The 17,961-nt window shown below is 32.2% G+C and overlaps 1 protein-coding gene across 1 annotated transcript in view; it reads right to left on the reverse strand.

The window, feature by feature from the left end:
• LOC114342542 (ras-related and estrogen-regulated growth inhibitor) overlaps positions 1 to 17,961 on the reverse strand; it is a 603,448-nt gene that overhangs the window by 327,257 nt on the left and 258,230 nt on the right. The window contains exon 2 of the mRNA XM_050656585.1: positions 2,465 to 2,521. Within this exon, the coding sequence (XP_050512542.1) occupies positions 2,465 to 2,521 (57 nt within the window). The remainder of the gene's footprint in view (positions 1 to 2,464; positions 2,522 to 17,961) is intronic.

Here is a 17,961-nt window from a genome sequence, read left to right on the forward strand (position 1 = left end):
AACAAATGCAAAAGCAAAAACGGTAGAGGAACCAACAAATATGCAAGAAAGGAAAGACGTAATACTTGTGCTAATAGTCCAAATAAAGAAAACTTGACTGAAATGGAAAACAACGATGCTGAATGCACAGTTCAACAGCAATAGAAGAAAAAACAAAACAAAACATGCAAAATAACAGAGAAAAACATCACAGAAGACGAACCGAAAAATATTAGCGCTGCTGAAAAGCAGATATTAATAATACAAAAGAGAAATGAAGAAGCATGCGTAGCCAGAGGCACGCTAAGAAAGAGACATGAACAAGAGAAAGATCAACACACTGAAATAGAAATGGAGATTGAAAACGAAAAGAACTCGCCACAAGATCAGTACTCAAAAGATTACATGAAACAACAGAAACAAGCAATATACAAAAAGATCTAAACACAAATGGTGATATAATTGCTTAGATTCCATGGTAGTATTACAAAATACCTACATATTTTTACCAAAAAAAATCCGTATTGTGCTTACTCACCTAAGTAACAGAATTGTTTAGGATTTGTCTTCACCAAACACGTAGTTCCTCTTAGTTTACCTTTTTTATCGTCCATCTCTCGCTACCGTACATTACTATTGGTCTTATAACTGTTTTATATAGATTTTTCTTTGTGTGACTTATTAGCTGTTTCAATTTTATAGAGTTTTGAAGGGTGTAATGACATCTCTTCCATATATTTGGGAGAATTATATGTATATTATGTGCGAGAATACAGATTATTTATTGATTGTAATCCGTTATTGTTATTGTAAGATACTTAAATTCTCTGACTCGCTCAAAGTTAACCCTACGTTAGGCGCGTCGTTATTGCTGACAAGCTTAGGCGCGTGGTCTACGATTGTAGACCAATAGTTTTTTGTCGTATAATACCGGATTTTGACAAAATTAACAAATTAGTGGTTAAGAACATATTTATTTATGTTCGCACTTTGATATTAGATATGTTTTGTTCCTTGGCTTTTCTCATTTTGACAGTGGTAAAATTAAAAACGAGTTCATGATTTTTTGGGTTTTTATTCGCAAGTAAATGAAAATGGTCACAAAAGTAAGCTCAATTTAGTAAAAAACACAAATATTTTTTATCTTTTAACTTAAATAATGACCAATAGGGATAAATAATAAAGAATATAACTGAAAAGTAAAAAAAGAACAAAACTTTGAAATGGTCAAAGTGGCACAATTTTAGTCCGTCAAACTTTCAGTGAAAATATCCCCAAAATGATCCTTGAATGCAAATGTGTCACATTTTTGGCATGCCCTTCTTGTTGACATATTGCAAATTCATGCACAAATACAACATCGTCCCACGTAATTTGTTGGAATATACGACTTCTTTAACTCCGAGCAGTACGCGAGCTCGTCGTCTAAGTTCTCTTAGCAGGGAAGGCATAATTGATCCATATTCAATTTGCTGTTTGATTAGTTCCCATGCTAAGTTTTCAATGAAGTCGCTTCTTGAAACATTTTCATTTATGTTATTAGCTTTATATACACAGCAGGCTACATATTAGCTTTATACATACAACTAAAAACTGGAACGCGCTTATTCGCGTGGTCTACGGTTGTAGACCAGTACTCTTTCAATAATGGTAAAAAAATAATGCAAACAGATCGGCGGCGTTTAGCAAACTGAAGAGTAAGTTGGAAGTATTAGTGACAGCTACTAAGCGGGATGGGGGCGTATGTGCAGTTTTATGCAATTTGCGACCACTTAAAGGAGAGTGGTCTACGATTGTAGACCACGCGCCTAACGGAGGGTTAAAGTCCTTGATGGTGATGAACCTATATAAGACTTTAATAAGACTTGTTAAATGTGGGATGGAAACAACGACAATTAACAAGAAGGAGGAAGATAGCTTCTGAAATTTAAAATAAAAATAATGAAAAGAATACGGGCCACAATGTAACAAGAGAGCGAGGAATCAAAATGAAAACAAATGCCCAAATTAAAGAAGAATTTAAGAGAGAAAATATAGCCAGATGCATAAAATCTCTTCACTTAGAGTGGAAAAGACATACACAGAGACGCTCACAATCAGATATGTTGAGAAAGATAACTAACTGGACACCACTATGCCCAGTTGTAGAGGAATACATAAGAGCAATTAATGTGAAAGACTGGAAAGTTTAGAAAGGGCAAGGACAGGAAGAAATGGAAAAGGGTCACGACAGCAATAAAGACACACAAGCTATAAATGACACAGGAGTAATACACATGACCCAACAATAGTATTCTGAACACCATGACGTTAGATATAATCCCTAGGGATTGTAATGCTTAATGAATGAATGAATGAATGTATGAATATGAATGAATTATTGTTTAGAAAATATTGAAGAAGAGATAAGACGTGCTATATACTTAACGTTTGGACAGATCAACTTTATAAATAAAGTATACACTTAAGAAACTCATCAGCTTACCTGATTGATGGTCATATTCTCCTATGTATCTCCTTGTTAAAAACCGTACAGATAGTGCTAAAAATAAAATAGATATCTTTAGTTTGCACAAAACGTTTGTCTTGTAGTGAATATATAGTAAAGTATGGAGTATGTCTTTAATTTGACCTTAACACCTATATTATTATAGATATAGGTTAGTCGAGAATCTTCCAAATTTGGGAAAATATCGGTGAAAATGCCGACGAGGGTTTAAATAAAATTATAACAACAGTAATAGTAGGGGAGGAAAGTATGCTTGCAGTCACTCGAGCGTTATGGGGACCTATTGGGTTCTGAAGAGTAGGTTCTAAAACCAAAAATTTAAGTTTTTCATTTTAGTGGGGACTTTCCATATTTTAATTTAATTTTCCATTTAGAACAATCGTTTGTTCCGATTATTGCTCCATCTATCCATAACTCGAAAAAATGTCTGGAATAAAAGTTGCTTATTTTTACGTAAATAATCCAAATCTGTAATAAAAATGGGGGACTTCTATTTAAGATTCTAAAGTAACTCCCCACCTCACCTCTGTACGGGGGTCGCGTTTGGTGCCATTCGATAGATTTTTCAAAAATATTGAATACGTGTATTTTGCAGTTTTTCGATCTGATGTTCATTTCGCAAAATATCGCGGGGTTCTGATTTAAAACTCTAAATTTACCCCCCACCCCTCTCCGTGGGGGTCGTGTTTGGTATCATTAGATAGATTTACTGAATGCGACGGGCCTCTAATAACACGATCTGAGGTAATACAAGCCATACAGTCATCAAAAACGCTGGACCGATCTCTAATCGTTATCGTATTAGATACTGGCATTCTATAAAAATAACAAAGTAGCTCGTTATTTTGCTCGTTTAGAGACACCCTGCATACTTGAATAGTTATTTATGATATAAATGTTAAAAGTACAATTTTAAGGCACGCATGTGAAAGTTTGCAGAATGAGGGAAGCGAATTCTGCAATTCACATGAGTGCCTTAAAAATGTACTTTTTAACACGTATATCATACAATATTTTTCCTACAAGCGTCTTATATATCAACAATTATAATTTATTCATTCTCAATTACAGGACAATATCTACAAAAACTTTTACTTAAACTTGACTGACATTCCATTTTTATATTTTTCTTGACATTACATCAAAACTGCTTATACTGTCAATACGTAAATCATAACAACTATAGCAAATCATAACAACTATATAAATCATAACAACTTTTAAACCATCTTTTTCAAATTGCGCAAGTTGTGCTATTAATATTAATGTTAATCAATGAAATATAAATATTTTGACGTTTCACAATTTGACAATTCACTTTTAACTGCAGTGCCTTAAAATTTTTAAAGCACTACTGCTTTAAAGTAGCATTTTTAACGCTCCTATAGAGTGCTAAAAATTGCATTTTTCTACGGCCGTGCTAAAAGAGCCACTTTCCCGCACGCATTTCGTTTCCGAAAGTTGCACTTTCCCGCACTGCGTGCGTTAAAGTAAATTTTCCCGCACGGCGTGGACACCTATATTAATAGGGGACACAATTAAATAATCTAGGGGACACCTATATTAGCAGGTTTAAATCAATGTTAGCTGCAAATACAAAAATAAATTTATGATTTTTATATTTATTGTGGTTTTTTTTTCAATTATGGTAATGCTGAAGAAAAACTTGGACGGTAATGCTGAGAAGAATGGCTATAAAAATAAAACAAAACTTCAATACGCATTTTTGTCTATAAGATAAGAAGTAATATTTCTTTATTGGTACTTGATTTTCAATGTCGATGCGGATTTTTATTTAGTTCTGCAATTGCCAATAATGAAGAGACACCATTTAAATCGTGAAATGCAGTGGCGTGCTATCGGGATGCTTCGACCTGGCAGAAGTCAAAGAAACGTTGCTAAGGTCCTCCACGCGAACAGTAATGTCATTAATTGTTTGTGGTTAAGTTTTGATGAAACTGGTGACGTTGCTGAACGTCATACAGGCCCCGTACAAGGATAACCAACCAGATTGAAGACCGTTTTCGTAGGTTGCAGGCTTTGCGAGATCTCACTACAACAGCATCACAATTACAAATGAGGCTGCAAAAGACCCATCAGGTGTTTCTAAGTTGCCAAACTATTACAAATAAACTGCATGAAGTAACTTTAGATACTCGTAGACCTGTGAGAGTGCCTCCGTATTTCTGTAGCCTCTGTACCTCTCCAGTGGGCACAACAACACGCAAATTGGGTTAGACGTGAGTGGGCCTCTACTTTGTTCACAGGTTAGTCTTGATTTGGATTTGCACCAGATACGAGACAGACAAGAATTTGGAGATTATCTGGCAATGCTGAACAATTGGTCGCCGCGCAGGAGGTTCATAGTCAGCAAGGCGGCAGTATAATGATATGCGGTGGCATCACTCTTGGTGTAAAAACCAATCTCGTTTGTCTGGAATGGTTTATAAATGCAAAAGACTACCGCGATATTATTCTCAAACCTATTGCTGTACCCTTTGCATAACAAGCTGGTTCCCAAATTGAATTAGTGCACTACAATGCGCGTCCACATAATGGCAGGGTCTTGCAATCATTCCTCGAAGATAATGAAATTGAAGTTTTATCATGGCCTGCACAATCGCCAGATTTAATCCCAATTGAGCATGCATGGGACATATTGGGCAGATGCCTTTTACAAAAAATATTTCGTTCAATACAAGACAGCAACTGTTTTGATGGCCTTTTAATGGAGTGGAACAGAATACCGCAGAAAGACACTGACCATATAATCAAAAGTTAGACTACCAGATGTAGGGTACTAATCAACCCCCGTGAAGGTCATACACTATACTAACTTAAACTAAAGACTACTTTGTTGCGAGTTGGGGGGCAGTAAATTAGTTTTTTATTTTTTTATGTTAGCACTTTTTGACTTATGGAGTTCTCTCTTAATTTTTCTAAGAGCTATTGCGATCATTCTAAGAAAAAATGTTTATTTTATATTCGGGACACTTGCTTATAACTTCTTTTTTAAATATTTGAAATAAATTATTTGAAATCCATCTGTAATCTCGCATTTTGTTTTTGTCCCCTAGATTATTTTGATGTGTGTATATTATAATACATGCAATAAACTAATATTTATATATTATTTACTAATTTATTTCAAATTTATCTTATTGTTTTCATGTTTTAATGAAATAAGCGCGATTATTTCATTCATAGGAGATTCTGACCAATAGAAAGCTACAGAAATCTGAATTAAATCGATAATTTTTGATAATCTCCGTCGTTAAGAATATTACGTCAGATGCCCTTCAATCCAGACTTTCAATCGTCAAATATTTATAAAAACTGTGTGTTTAATGGTACTTACATAAATAAATTTCAATAAAATTTTGGTTTTTGAACAGTTTTATTCATGAAATAATCGTAACAAATTGCACTCGACCTCTGAAATTAATATAGAATTTTTGCTCTCGTGACACTTTGACGTAATTTCACGAGCCGAAATTTCACTCGCCTTCGGCTCGTGAAATTAAAACCGTCAAAGTGTCACTCGGGAAAAATTCAATAATTTCAGAGCTCTTGTGCAATTACTGCTGATAATTCGATGAAATAAAATTATTTTGACATAATATTTAAAAGTCAGATCAGTAGAAAATTACAACGGTTTTGAATCGTCGTCATGGAAACCAATATCGTCGTCGTGGTAACCCATTATATTGAAAGTTTGGTTTTGACAACATTGTCAAAGAATTAATTTGTGTATTTTCAGTCCTAAATAAAAATTGATATAACTTTATTTTTTGTGGCTTTTTTTCAAACGTACGCCCTAGAAATAATAATGTTCCTAACTCATGCGGAAAGTGTCTTCCCCGCACTCGACTGCTTGCCCAAACTCCGCTATCGCGTCGTTCGGGTCAACGGCAGGCTCGTGCGTGAAAGTTTCACTTTCCGCACTAGTTAGGAAATAGTATATTGTGCAACAAGTGCAGAAAGGTACTAATTTCTCACGAGTTTGAAAAGTTGCGGAACGAGCGCAAGCGAGTGCCGCAATTCAAACGAGTGAGAAATTACCTTTCTGCACGTGTTTCACACTATACTTTTTCTACAAGCACAGTTTTTCCTAAAAATAAAAATCACAATTTCCAAACGACGATTAATTATAATAGGTACCTATGTGATAAATTTTAAACTGTATTTAATTAATACCTACTAATTAATTTAAATTCCTTATACCTAAATAAATTGCACAGAAATCAGTTAAAAAATTAATGCACTGCCTTAATTTGTTTAAATTTAAACAATTATTACACATTATTGACATTATATTTATGCAGTCACGGATTTACACAAAACCTACTTCATTCGACGTCTCTTCCACAGGTTGCTAAATCCTTATTGGTTATTTGATAATAATAAAATGTTTAATAAGAATAAAATTGTAAAATAAAACAGTTGTAACATCCATAATTTACAAAATCCACAAGGAAAAGAAAAGGTTTTCCTGGATTTCTTTACAAAGGATTTCTTTCCAATCCATAATTTAGTTTCTATGCTATAGTTAAATATAATAATTGTCTTATTAGGCCAGAAAGCCACTGCGCATCCGCTAGGAAAAATATTCTAATTCGGAATTTTTGCACAATCTTACTCAAAAAGAACTCCTTTTAACAAATTTGCATGTTGCCAGGACCAAAAGGTGGTCAAAAATTTTTTAAACGTTTTTTTTTTGTTTTTTTCCTAAAATTATTTTTTTTGCATGGAAAAAAGTTTTTTTTAGGTTTTTTGGATAATTTCAAACAGAAAAGGGTTTTAGTGACTTTTCTCTAAAAATGATAGTTTTTGACATATAAGCGATTAAAAATTGAAAAATTGCAAAATCGGCCATTTTTAACTCTCAAAAACTATGTGAAAAACTGAAAATTTGAATATTCCCAAGGTAGGCATATATTCTTTAAACATCGATTGATGAAATCCCGAAGAGTTTTTTGCAATACAATATTCAAAACTCCTTTGTTTTTTAATTGCTAATCAAGCGTGCGCGACACTATTTTCCACCGACAGTATGGTGCAAATGAAAGGAATAAATTCGTTATTTCGTAAACCGGCGCCTTTAAGGAAAAATCCCGAAACAGGTCGATTTTTATTTTTAAGTTATAATATTGTGGCATATATGGTATACTAGTGACGTCATCCATCTGGACGTGATGACGTAATCGATGATTTTTTTAAACGAGAATAGGGGTCGTGTGCTAGCTCATTTGAAAGGTTCTTCAATTCTCTATTTAGTAATAAAAACATTTACATAATTATTTACACAGGGTGTCCAAAAAAATTTTATTAAATCAAATTATTTGACAAAAAAAGAAGTAGAAGGACACCCTGTATAAATAATTATGTAAATGTTTACATTACTGAATAGAGAATTGAAGAACCTTTCAAATGAGCTACCACACGACCCCTATTCTCATTTAAAAAAATCATCGATTACGTCATCACGCCCAGACGGATGACGTCACTAGTATACCATATATGCCACAATATCATAACTTAAAAATAAAAATCGACCTGTTTCGGGATTTTTCCTTAAAGTCGCCGGTTTACGAAATAACGAATTTATTCCTTTCATTTGCACCATATTGTCGGTGGAAAATAGTGTCGCGCACGCTTGATTAGCAATTAATAAACAAAGGAGTTTTGAATATTGTATTGCAAAAAACTCTCCGGAATTTCATCAATCGATGTTTAAAAAATATCTACCTACCTTGGCAACATTAAAATTTTCAGTTTTTCACATAGTTTTTGAGGGTTAAAAATGGCCGATTTCGCAATTTTTCAATTTTTAATCGCTTATATGTCAAAAACTATCATTTTTAGAGAAAAGTCACTAAAGACCTTTTCTGTTTGGAATGATCCAAAAAACCTAAAAAAACTTTTTTCCATGCAAAAAAAAATAATTTTAGGAAAAAAACAAAAAGAAACGTTTAAAAAATTTTTCCCCACCTTTTGGTCCTGGCAACATGCAAATTTGTTAAAAGGAGTCCTTTTTGAGTAAGATTGCGCAAAAAATCCGAATTAGAATATTTTCCTAGCGGATGCGCAGTGGCTTTCTGGACTATATAGGTTATATATTTGTCTAAAGTTTAACCACGGATGTAAACAGAATATAACGTTACTCAGAATGCGGTAGTCCACGGATGTAAACAGAATATAACGTTACTCAGAATGAGGTAGTCAACTGTGCAGAAAAGAACTTTGCGGCACAGAAACGTCACTTTGCGGCACAGAAACGTCACTTTTCTGCACACTAATGTCAAATATCTTATACTGTGAGAAAATATCAAGTTTGCTAACATAAAACCGTGCAGAAAAGTGCACTTTGAATAGTGGTTGTAGAAAATAGTATATTGTGCAACAAGTGCAGAAAGGTACTAATTTCTCACGAGTTTGAAAAGTTGCGGTACGAGCGCAAGCGAGTGCCGCAATTCAAACGAGTGAGAAATTACCTTTCTGCACGTGTTTCACACTATACTTTTTCTACAAGCACAGTTTTTCCTAAAAATAAAAATCACAATTTCCAAACGACGATTAATTATAATAGGTACCTATGTGATAAATTTTAAACTGTATTTAATTAATACCTACTAATCAATTTAAATTCCTTATACCTAAATAAATTGCACAGAAATCAGTTAAAAAATTAATGCACAGCCTGAATTTGTTTAAATTTTAACAATTATTACACATTATTGACATTATATTTTTTATGCAGTCACGGATTTACACAAAACCTACTTCATTCGACGTCTCTTGCACAGGTTGCTAAATCCTTATTGGTTATTTGATAATTATAAAATGTTTAATAAGAATAAAATTGTAAAATAAAACAGTTGTAACATCTATAATTTAGTTTCTATGCTATAGTTAAATATAATAATTGTCTTATAGGTTATATATTTGTCTAAAGTTTAACCACGGATGTAAACAGAATATAACGTTACTCAGAATGCGGTAGTCCACGGATGTAAACAGAATATAACGTTACTCAGAATGAGGTAGTCAACTGTGCAGAAAAGAACTTTGCGGCACAGAAACGTCACTTTGCGGCACAGAAACGTCACTTTTCTGCACACTAATGTCAAATATCTTATACTGTGAGAAAATATCAAGTTTGCTAACATAAAACCGTGCAGAAAAGTGCACTTTGAATAGTGGTTGTAGAAAAATAACTATTTTAACACGGTTGTAGAAAATAGTTATTTTCCTAACTAGTGCGGATGTAGATTTTCCATACTTTCACGCACGAGACTGCTGTTGACCCGAACGACGCGATAGCGGAGTTCAGGCAAGCAGTCGAGTGCGGGGAAGACACTTTCTGCATGAGTTAGGAACAATATTTTTCTAGGGCCGTACGTTTGGAAAAAAGGCATAATTTATATCAATTTTTATTTAGAAGTGAAAATACACAAATTAATTCTTTGACAATGTTGTCAAAACCAAACTTTCAGTATAATGGGTTACCACGACGACGATATTGATTTCCATGAAGACGATTCAAAACCATTGTAATTGTCTACTGATCTGACTTTTAAATACTATGTCTAAACAATTTTATTTCATTGAATTATCGCGCTAATTTCATTAAAACATGAACACAATAAGATAAATTTGAAATAAATTAGTAAATAATTTCTAAATAGTAGTTAAATGCATGTATTATAATATATTATAATGCCATATTTGCGCTGTCCCCGCCAGACAGCCATCTTACACTTTTGGCCAAGAAACGCATAAGCGCCCAATACTCCACAAGGAGGGATGGAACGAGAGAGAGAGAGAGAGAGAGAGAGAGAGAGAGAGAGAGAGAGAGAGAGAGAGAGAGAGAGAGAGAGAGATAATGCAATATTACAAGGTATTTTACTTTCCCAGCGTAAATCTACTTTCACGCACGCCGTGCGGGATAGTGCAACTTTCGGAAACGAAATGCGTGCGTGAAAGTGGCTCTTTTAGCACGGCCATAGAAAATATTTATTTTTCTACAACCACTATTCAAAGTGCACTTTTCTGCACGGTTTTATGTTAGCAAACCTAACTCATGCAGAAAGTGTCTTCCCCGCACTCGACTGCTTGCCTGAACTCCGCTATCGCGTCGTTCGGGTCAACAGCAGTCTCGTGCGTGAAAGTATGGAAAATCTACATCCGCACTAGTTAGGAAAATAACTATTTTCTACAACCGTGTTAAAATAGTTATTTTTCTACAACCACTATTCAAAGTGCACTTTTCTGCACGGTTTTATGTTAGCAAACTTGATATTTTCTCACAGTATAAGATATTTGACATTAGTGTGCAGAAAAGTGACGTTTCTGTGCCGCAAAGTGATGTTTCTGTGCCGCAAAGTTCTTTTCTGCACAGTTGACTACCTCATTCTGAGTAACGTTATATTCTGTTTACATCCGTGGACTACCGCATTCTGAGTAACGTTATATTCTGTTTACATCCGTGGTTAAACTTTAGACAAATATATAACCTATAAGACAATTATTATATTTAACTATAGCACAGAAACTAAATTATGGATGTTACAACTGTTTTATTTTACAATTTTATTCTTATTAAACATTTTATAATTATCAAATAACCAATAAGGATTTAGCAACCTGTGCAAGAGACGTCGAATGAAGTAGGTTTTGTGTAAATCCGTGACTGGATAAATATAATGTCAATAATGTGTAATAATTGTTTAAATTTAAACAAATTAAGGTAGTGCATTAATTTTTTTACTGATTTCTGTGCAATTTATTTAGGTATAAGGAATTTAAATTGATTAGTAGGTATTAATTAAATACAGTTTAAAATTTATCACATAGGTACCTATTATAATTAATCGTCGTTTGGAAATTGTGATTTTTATTTTTAGGAAAAACTGTGCTTGTAGAAAAAGTATAGTGTGAAACACGTGCAGAAAGGCAATTTCTCACTCGTTTGAATTGCGGCACTCGCTTGCGCTCGTACCGCAACTTTTCAAACTCGTGAGAAATTAGTACCTTTCTGCACTTGTTGCACAATATACTATTTCCTAACAAGTGCAGAAAGTCATACTTTTCCGCACGCGACTGCAGTTTGCCGAACGACGCGAAGCGGGAGTTCGGTAAGCAGTCGAGTGCGGAAAGAGATTTACCGCAAGAGTTAGGAACAATATTTTTTTTACGAGTCTTTAAAAAATGACCAAATCTTAATCAATTAATTTAATTAATATGAAAATATATACACAAATTAATTCTTTGACAAGGTTGTCAAAACCAAACTTTCAATATAATTAGTTAGCCTGACGACGATCTTGGTTTCCATGATGATGATTCAAAACGACTGTTATTGTCTACCGATTTGACTTTCGAATATTATGTAAAAATAATTTTATTTCATCGAATTGTCGCGTTAATTTCATTAAAACAGGAACACAATAAGATAAATTTGAAACAAAATAATAAATTATATCTAAATATTAGTTTATTGAATGTATTAAAATTTATTTAAGGCCATATTAAAATATCTACATGCGTGTGGAAAAGTAAAACGCTTGCGAAAAAGTAAAACACGTGCGGAAAAGTGAAACTTTCTAAACTAAAACACGTAAATTTTCTAAACTATTTTATGGTTCTACGCATCATTAATTCCTGCAAATTTTATAAATAATTTTTGTAAAATTTTCAATAGATTTTTAGAAAATGTTCGATGCCATATTTCGGGAACACCCTATACAGGGTGAGGCAGAAAAAGGGCCTATTAGAAATATCTCGATAAATAAAGGTAAGGGAATCAGGAAAATTGGAACACAGGGGTTTTGAGGTATGAACTATTTAATGAAAATATTTTGGTCTCTTTGCTACTTCCGGTTATACCGGAAGTTGATTCTAACTTCGTTTTTTTTAAATGGGACACCCTGTATATTTTTACATTTTTGGATTCTGCTCGATGTCTTCTTTCTTAAAATATGAGGTTTTGTAATATTATACGGAGTAGTTTAAAAGATAATTACGGTTTTTTATAAATTTTGTAGCAAACTTCACACCATGTAAAATTGTACTGATTTGATATCAAAAACTCCATTTATGTTCAAGTGATTTTTAATATAGTCTATTATTATTAAAAATTAATAATATAGCGAAATGTTTAATTTTAGTATACAGGGTTGGTCGAAACTCGGAATGAGTATTTTCTGAGTTTTCTTAAATGAAACACCCTGTATTTTAGTATTGTAATGAAATGATATTTTATAGTACTTTTTTATTTCTTAAGCATTCCCTATACCTAACTGCTTTAATTTGTAAGTTATTCGTAGTTCTTTAAGCCAAACATTAATTGCAACACAAATAACGTGAAATTTTATTAGGTTCGACGTGAAAATATTCAATCATAAATAATTTTTAGAAAATAAACACATATTAATCTCGACTGACCCTTAAGTTATTAATACTGGTTGATATATTCAAATACCTACGTAGTTAAGATTTTTGGTGTGTTTAATATTAATAAAAACATACAATATTCTATCTAGTTGGCTATGACTTTGACACTAAATATTCTTAAACATTTGCTTTGCTTAAACATTCTACTATTTTTAAAGTTCTATGTGCTTTGCTACCATTACTAATATGAATTGTTCTAATGAGGAACTGATTCAGATGTTTTTTTGTTCTAGGAGAGTATAACAAATAAAAATGTGCTACTAGCAATAAACATTTATCATCAGCAATTCCATGATAGATGACAACCAAAAAGAGAAACTTTTTAAAATGTACTAGAGCTGTTTCAACGAACTGGACATTTAGATTACGAGAAATCTGATCGAACAAAAACTATTGTAAATGATTAACATGAATTAAATGTTAGTGTCACTGAGAATCTGCATATTAGTATGAATGTTCTCGTAATCTAAGTGTCTAGTACGTCAAAACAATTCTAGTAAACTTTGAAAAGTTTCTCTTCTTGGTTGTCGTCTATCAGGGAGTTGTAGATGATACATTCTTATTGATAGTAGTACATTTTTGTTATACTCTTCTAGAACAAAAATTTTACTAATCAGTTCCCCAATACAAAAATTTATGTTAGTAATGGTAACAAAACAACTGGAACTATAAAAATAATAGAATGTCTAATGTTTAATCAAGTTTAGTGTCAAAGCGATAGCCAACTAGGTAGAATATGGTTTGTTTTAATTAATATATTATGCACCAACAATCTTAAAAACGTAGGCATTTTGGTAACTCATCCAATATTAATAAATTAAGAATCATTCTAGATTAACATGTATTTGTTTTCAAAAAATTATTTATGATTGATTATTTTCACCGCAAACCTAATAAAATTCCACGTAATTTTTGTTGCAATTAATGTTTGGCTTAATGATCTACGAATAACTTACAAATTAAAGCAGTTATGTATAGGGAATGCTTAAGAAATAAAAAAGTACTATAAAATATCATTTCATTACAATACTAAAATACTGGGTGTTCCTTTTAAGAAAACTCAGAAAATACTCATTCCGGGTTTCGACCAACCCTGTATACTAAAATTAAACATTTCGCTATATTATTAATTTTTAATAACAATAGACTATATTAAAAATCATCATCATCATCGGTGACCGCTGACAGCCCATGGAGGTCCATGGTCGCCCGTTGGGGTTTCTAGGCTCTAAAGTTTTACATGGTCTGGAGACCAGCCACACGCATAACTCCTCAAAAGTTCTAAACGATATTTATCTAAAATATTACTTTCTTGTTTCTTTTTTTTGAGGAGGTCTTTTCGGCGTTATGTGTGTTTTGCTTGTTTGACTATAGCTGCCCATGTTCTTCTTTCCTTTGCTTGTTTTTCCCATTCTCGTATTCCTAGGTCTTTCAGATCCTGGTTAATACCATCAATCCATCTTTTTCGAGGCCTACCTCTCGGTCTCTTCCCATTTAATTCTTTTCTAAGTCCTTTTTTTGTATTTCTCTTATCATCCATCAAATCACTTGAACATAAATGAAGTTTTTGATATCAAATCAGTACAATTTTACAGGGTGTGAAGTTTGCTACAAAATTTATAAAAAACCGTAAATATCTTTTAAACTACCCCATATAATATTACAAAACCTATTTTAAGAAAGAAGACATCGAGCAGAATCCAAAAATGTAAAAATATACAGGGTGTCCCATTAAAAAAAACGAAGTTACAATAAACTTCCGGTATAAGCGGAAGTAGCAAAGAGACCAAAATATTTTCATTAAATAGTTCATACCTCAAAACCCCTGTATTCCAATTTTCATGATTCTCTTACTTTTAGTTCTCGAGATATTTCTAATAGGCCCTTTATCTGCCTCACCCTATATATTATTGCATAAATCAATTGAATATTACTCATACTTTTATTTCAAATCAGTTCATTTTTCTGAGAAATTAATATTTTACAAGATATTTTGCATTTCATTCTATTCCTATTACGCCAGTCAATGAGAGCAAGAACAGGATATTACTTCCGCATTCTATCCTACTGAATGTATTTTAATGAAATTTCGGGAGTAGCCGCTACTTATCTCCTAATTCAAAGTCTATTATCCTATATCCTATACAGGGTGTAACAAAAATACAGCTCATAAATTAAAGTACATATTCTGGGACCAAAAATAGTTCGAATGAACCTAACTTAACTTAGTACAAATATGCACATAAAAAAGTTACAGCCCTTTGAAGTTACAAAATTAAAAAGGGTTTTCTCGAATATGTCGAAAATTATTAGAGATTTTTTATTGAAAATAGACATGTGGCATTCTTATGACAGGAACATCTTAAAGAAACATTATAGTGAAATTTGTTCACCCCCTAAAAATTTTATGGGGTTTTGTTCCATTAAACCCCCCCCCCCCCCCCAAACTTTTGTGTACGTGCTAATTAAATTATTATTGTGGTACCATTAGTTAAACTCAATGTTTTCAAAACTTTTTTGCCTCTTAGTATTTTTTCGATAAGGCAGTTTTTATCGAGATGCGACTTCTTTTTTAATATGTTTACATACAAAATTTATGGGGGTTTTGTGCCTTTAAACACCCCAAATATTTGTGTACGTTCCAATTAAACTATTACTGCGGTACCGTTAGTTAAACACAGTGTTTTTAAAACTTTTTTGCCTCTTTGTATTTTTCCGATAAGGCACCTTTTATCGAGATGTGGCTTCTTTTTTAATATGGTTCAAAATATACCCAAAAATTTAAACCATAAATAAATTTTCATATTATTACCAAGTCTCCATAATCGTACTTAACCTTATACAAATATGTGGTGGATTTGACAAATATTCCACATATCTCGATAAAAACTGACTTTTCGAAAAAGTACTAAGAGGCAAAGAAGTTTTTAAAACATTGTGTTTAACTAATGGTACTACGGTAATAACTAAATTGGAACGTACACAAAAGTTTGTGGGGTTTAAAGGAAGAAAACCCCCATAAAATTTTTAAGGGGTGTCCAAATTTCACTATAATTTTTTCTTAAGATACTACTGCCGTAAGAATGCCACATGTCCATTTTCAATAAAAAATCTCTAATAGTTTTCGATATATTGGAAAAAATCGATTTTCATTTTGTAACTTCAAAGGGCTGTAACTTTTTGTATCTGCACATTTGTACTAAGGTAAGTTAGGTTCAATCGAACTATTTTTGGTCCCAGAATATGTGATTAGATTTATGACCTGTATTTTTGTTACACCCTGTATATCCTATATATCCTATATCCTATATACATTTTTGACATATCGTATAAAATTAATAAAATTTGATATCTAATGGTTGCATCTTAGATATTATATGATGAAGAGTGTTTTTTAAAGAAGTGTTATTTTTTGAGATGCTGTACCATTTGAATTAAATTTTTCAGATTTTTTTTTGAAACCTCGTTTAGTAAGATGTTTGAAAGGTAAGTTGTGCAAACTGTAGAGTTTTATAGGTAAAATTGTATTAGTTACATATTTTTAAACAAAATTCATGTAAGTCTCACTTTCTGCCCACACCGTACTTATTCCCATACATTTTAGTTCTTTTTATTATAACCATAAGATAGCTTAATTGTTCTTTCATGTCCAATTTGTAAAATTTTATTTGATCCATTAGTTAAAGAATTACATTAAAATAACTCAATCGTGCAGTTCGCCGAACGCTAGTTTAAAGTGCGTTAATGTTTGTGAGAAGGGTAATGTAGCGTTATAAATAAAAAATTATAGAAGTTATAGATTTAATTTTAAAAAAATCTTTACATAAGCTTTTTTTGTAAAATTTTCTAAATTTTTTAATGGTCATGTCAATTTTTTTCTTAAATTTATATCTTCAGACTTATTTAAAAAAAACACCAAATTTCGCAGGTTATTTGTTTAATAAAAACTGAAGCACCCACTTGTCGAGTAGAACTTTTTGATATGTTGTTTATTAAACATTTCTTAATGAAATTACAAGAAGTTCTATCTTGTTTGATTTTTTCCGAAGTGAAAATCTATATGCATTCCCCTAATGCTCAAATCGGTGTATTCAACTTGAAATAGCAGAGAAACGATCGATTTTAGGCGTATAATACCTTTTGTAGTGCTTGGAAAGTCCTTTAAAATGAGGAATATTTAATGTTAATTACATTCAAACTAAGCGAGATGTGCTGCAACAAAAGTTGATGACTAATGCATTTTAAGAAATAATGAGAAATATATTTAACCCCTCATCCGCCAGAATTTAAATGCATCGATTTTCTTTTACAATGCCTTATTTATAGTGTTATTTCTATGTTTCAAAAGTTTAAAGAGTTTGGAATGAATGGTTTTTGAAAAAAACTAGATCAAATCATTGAGCACATTTTGAAATTTTCTTAAACTTCCATGTAACTTAAAAACGATAAGAGATACAGTAATGAGAAACCAAAAAAATTTTTTGTTTAAGAAAACCCTACATTTTTGTACAGTATCTGTTTTTCGTATCTTTTATCATTTTCGAATTACATGGAGAAAAGGGAAGACTTTTAAGAAAATTTAAAAATGCGCTCTATAATTTGGTCTTATTTTTTTAAAAAACCATTCATTTTAAACCCGTTCAACTTTTTAAACATGGAAATAACACCATAATAAAAGTTGTTGTACAAGAAAAACGATGCATTTAAATTCTGGTGGATGGGGGGTTAAATATACATACTTCTCATTTTTCCTTAAAATACAGTAGTCATATTTTTTTTTGAAACTTAAAAGGGGTAAACCCTGTAGTCGGCTGTATACCTTCGTTAAAACAACGTAGAATGAAGTAAACACTTTTGTTGTATGTAGGTATATTAATTTATTATTAAAATTCTTAAAATTTATCCACAAAGGAGTGGAAGTACAAAACGTTTTCGGTCAAAATAACCATCATCAGTGCAAACGTCCAGTGTACAAGTAGTTGAAACTAGCCACTTCAAAAGGTGTAAAAACCTCTAAA

This window comes from Diabrotica virgifera, chromosome 7 (genome assembly GCF_917563875.1).
Source record: "Diabrotica virgifera virgifera chromosome 7, PGI_DIABVI_V3a".
Taxonomy (NCBI): Eukaryota; Metazoa; Arthropoda; class Insecta; order Coleoptera; family Chrysomelidae; genus Diabrotica; species Diabrotica virgifera.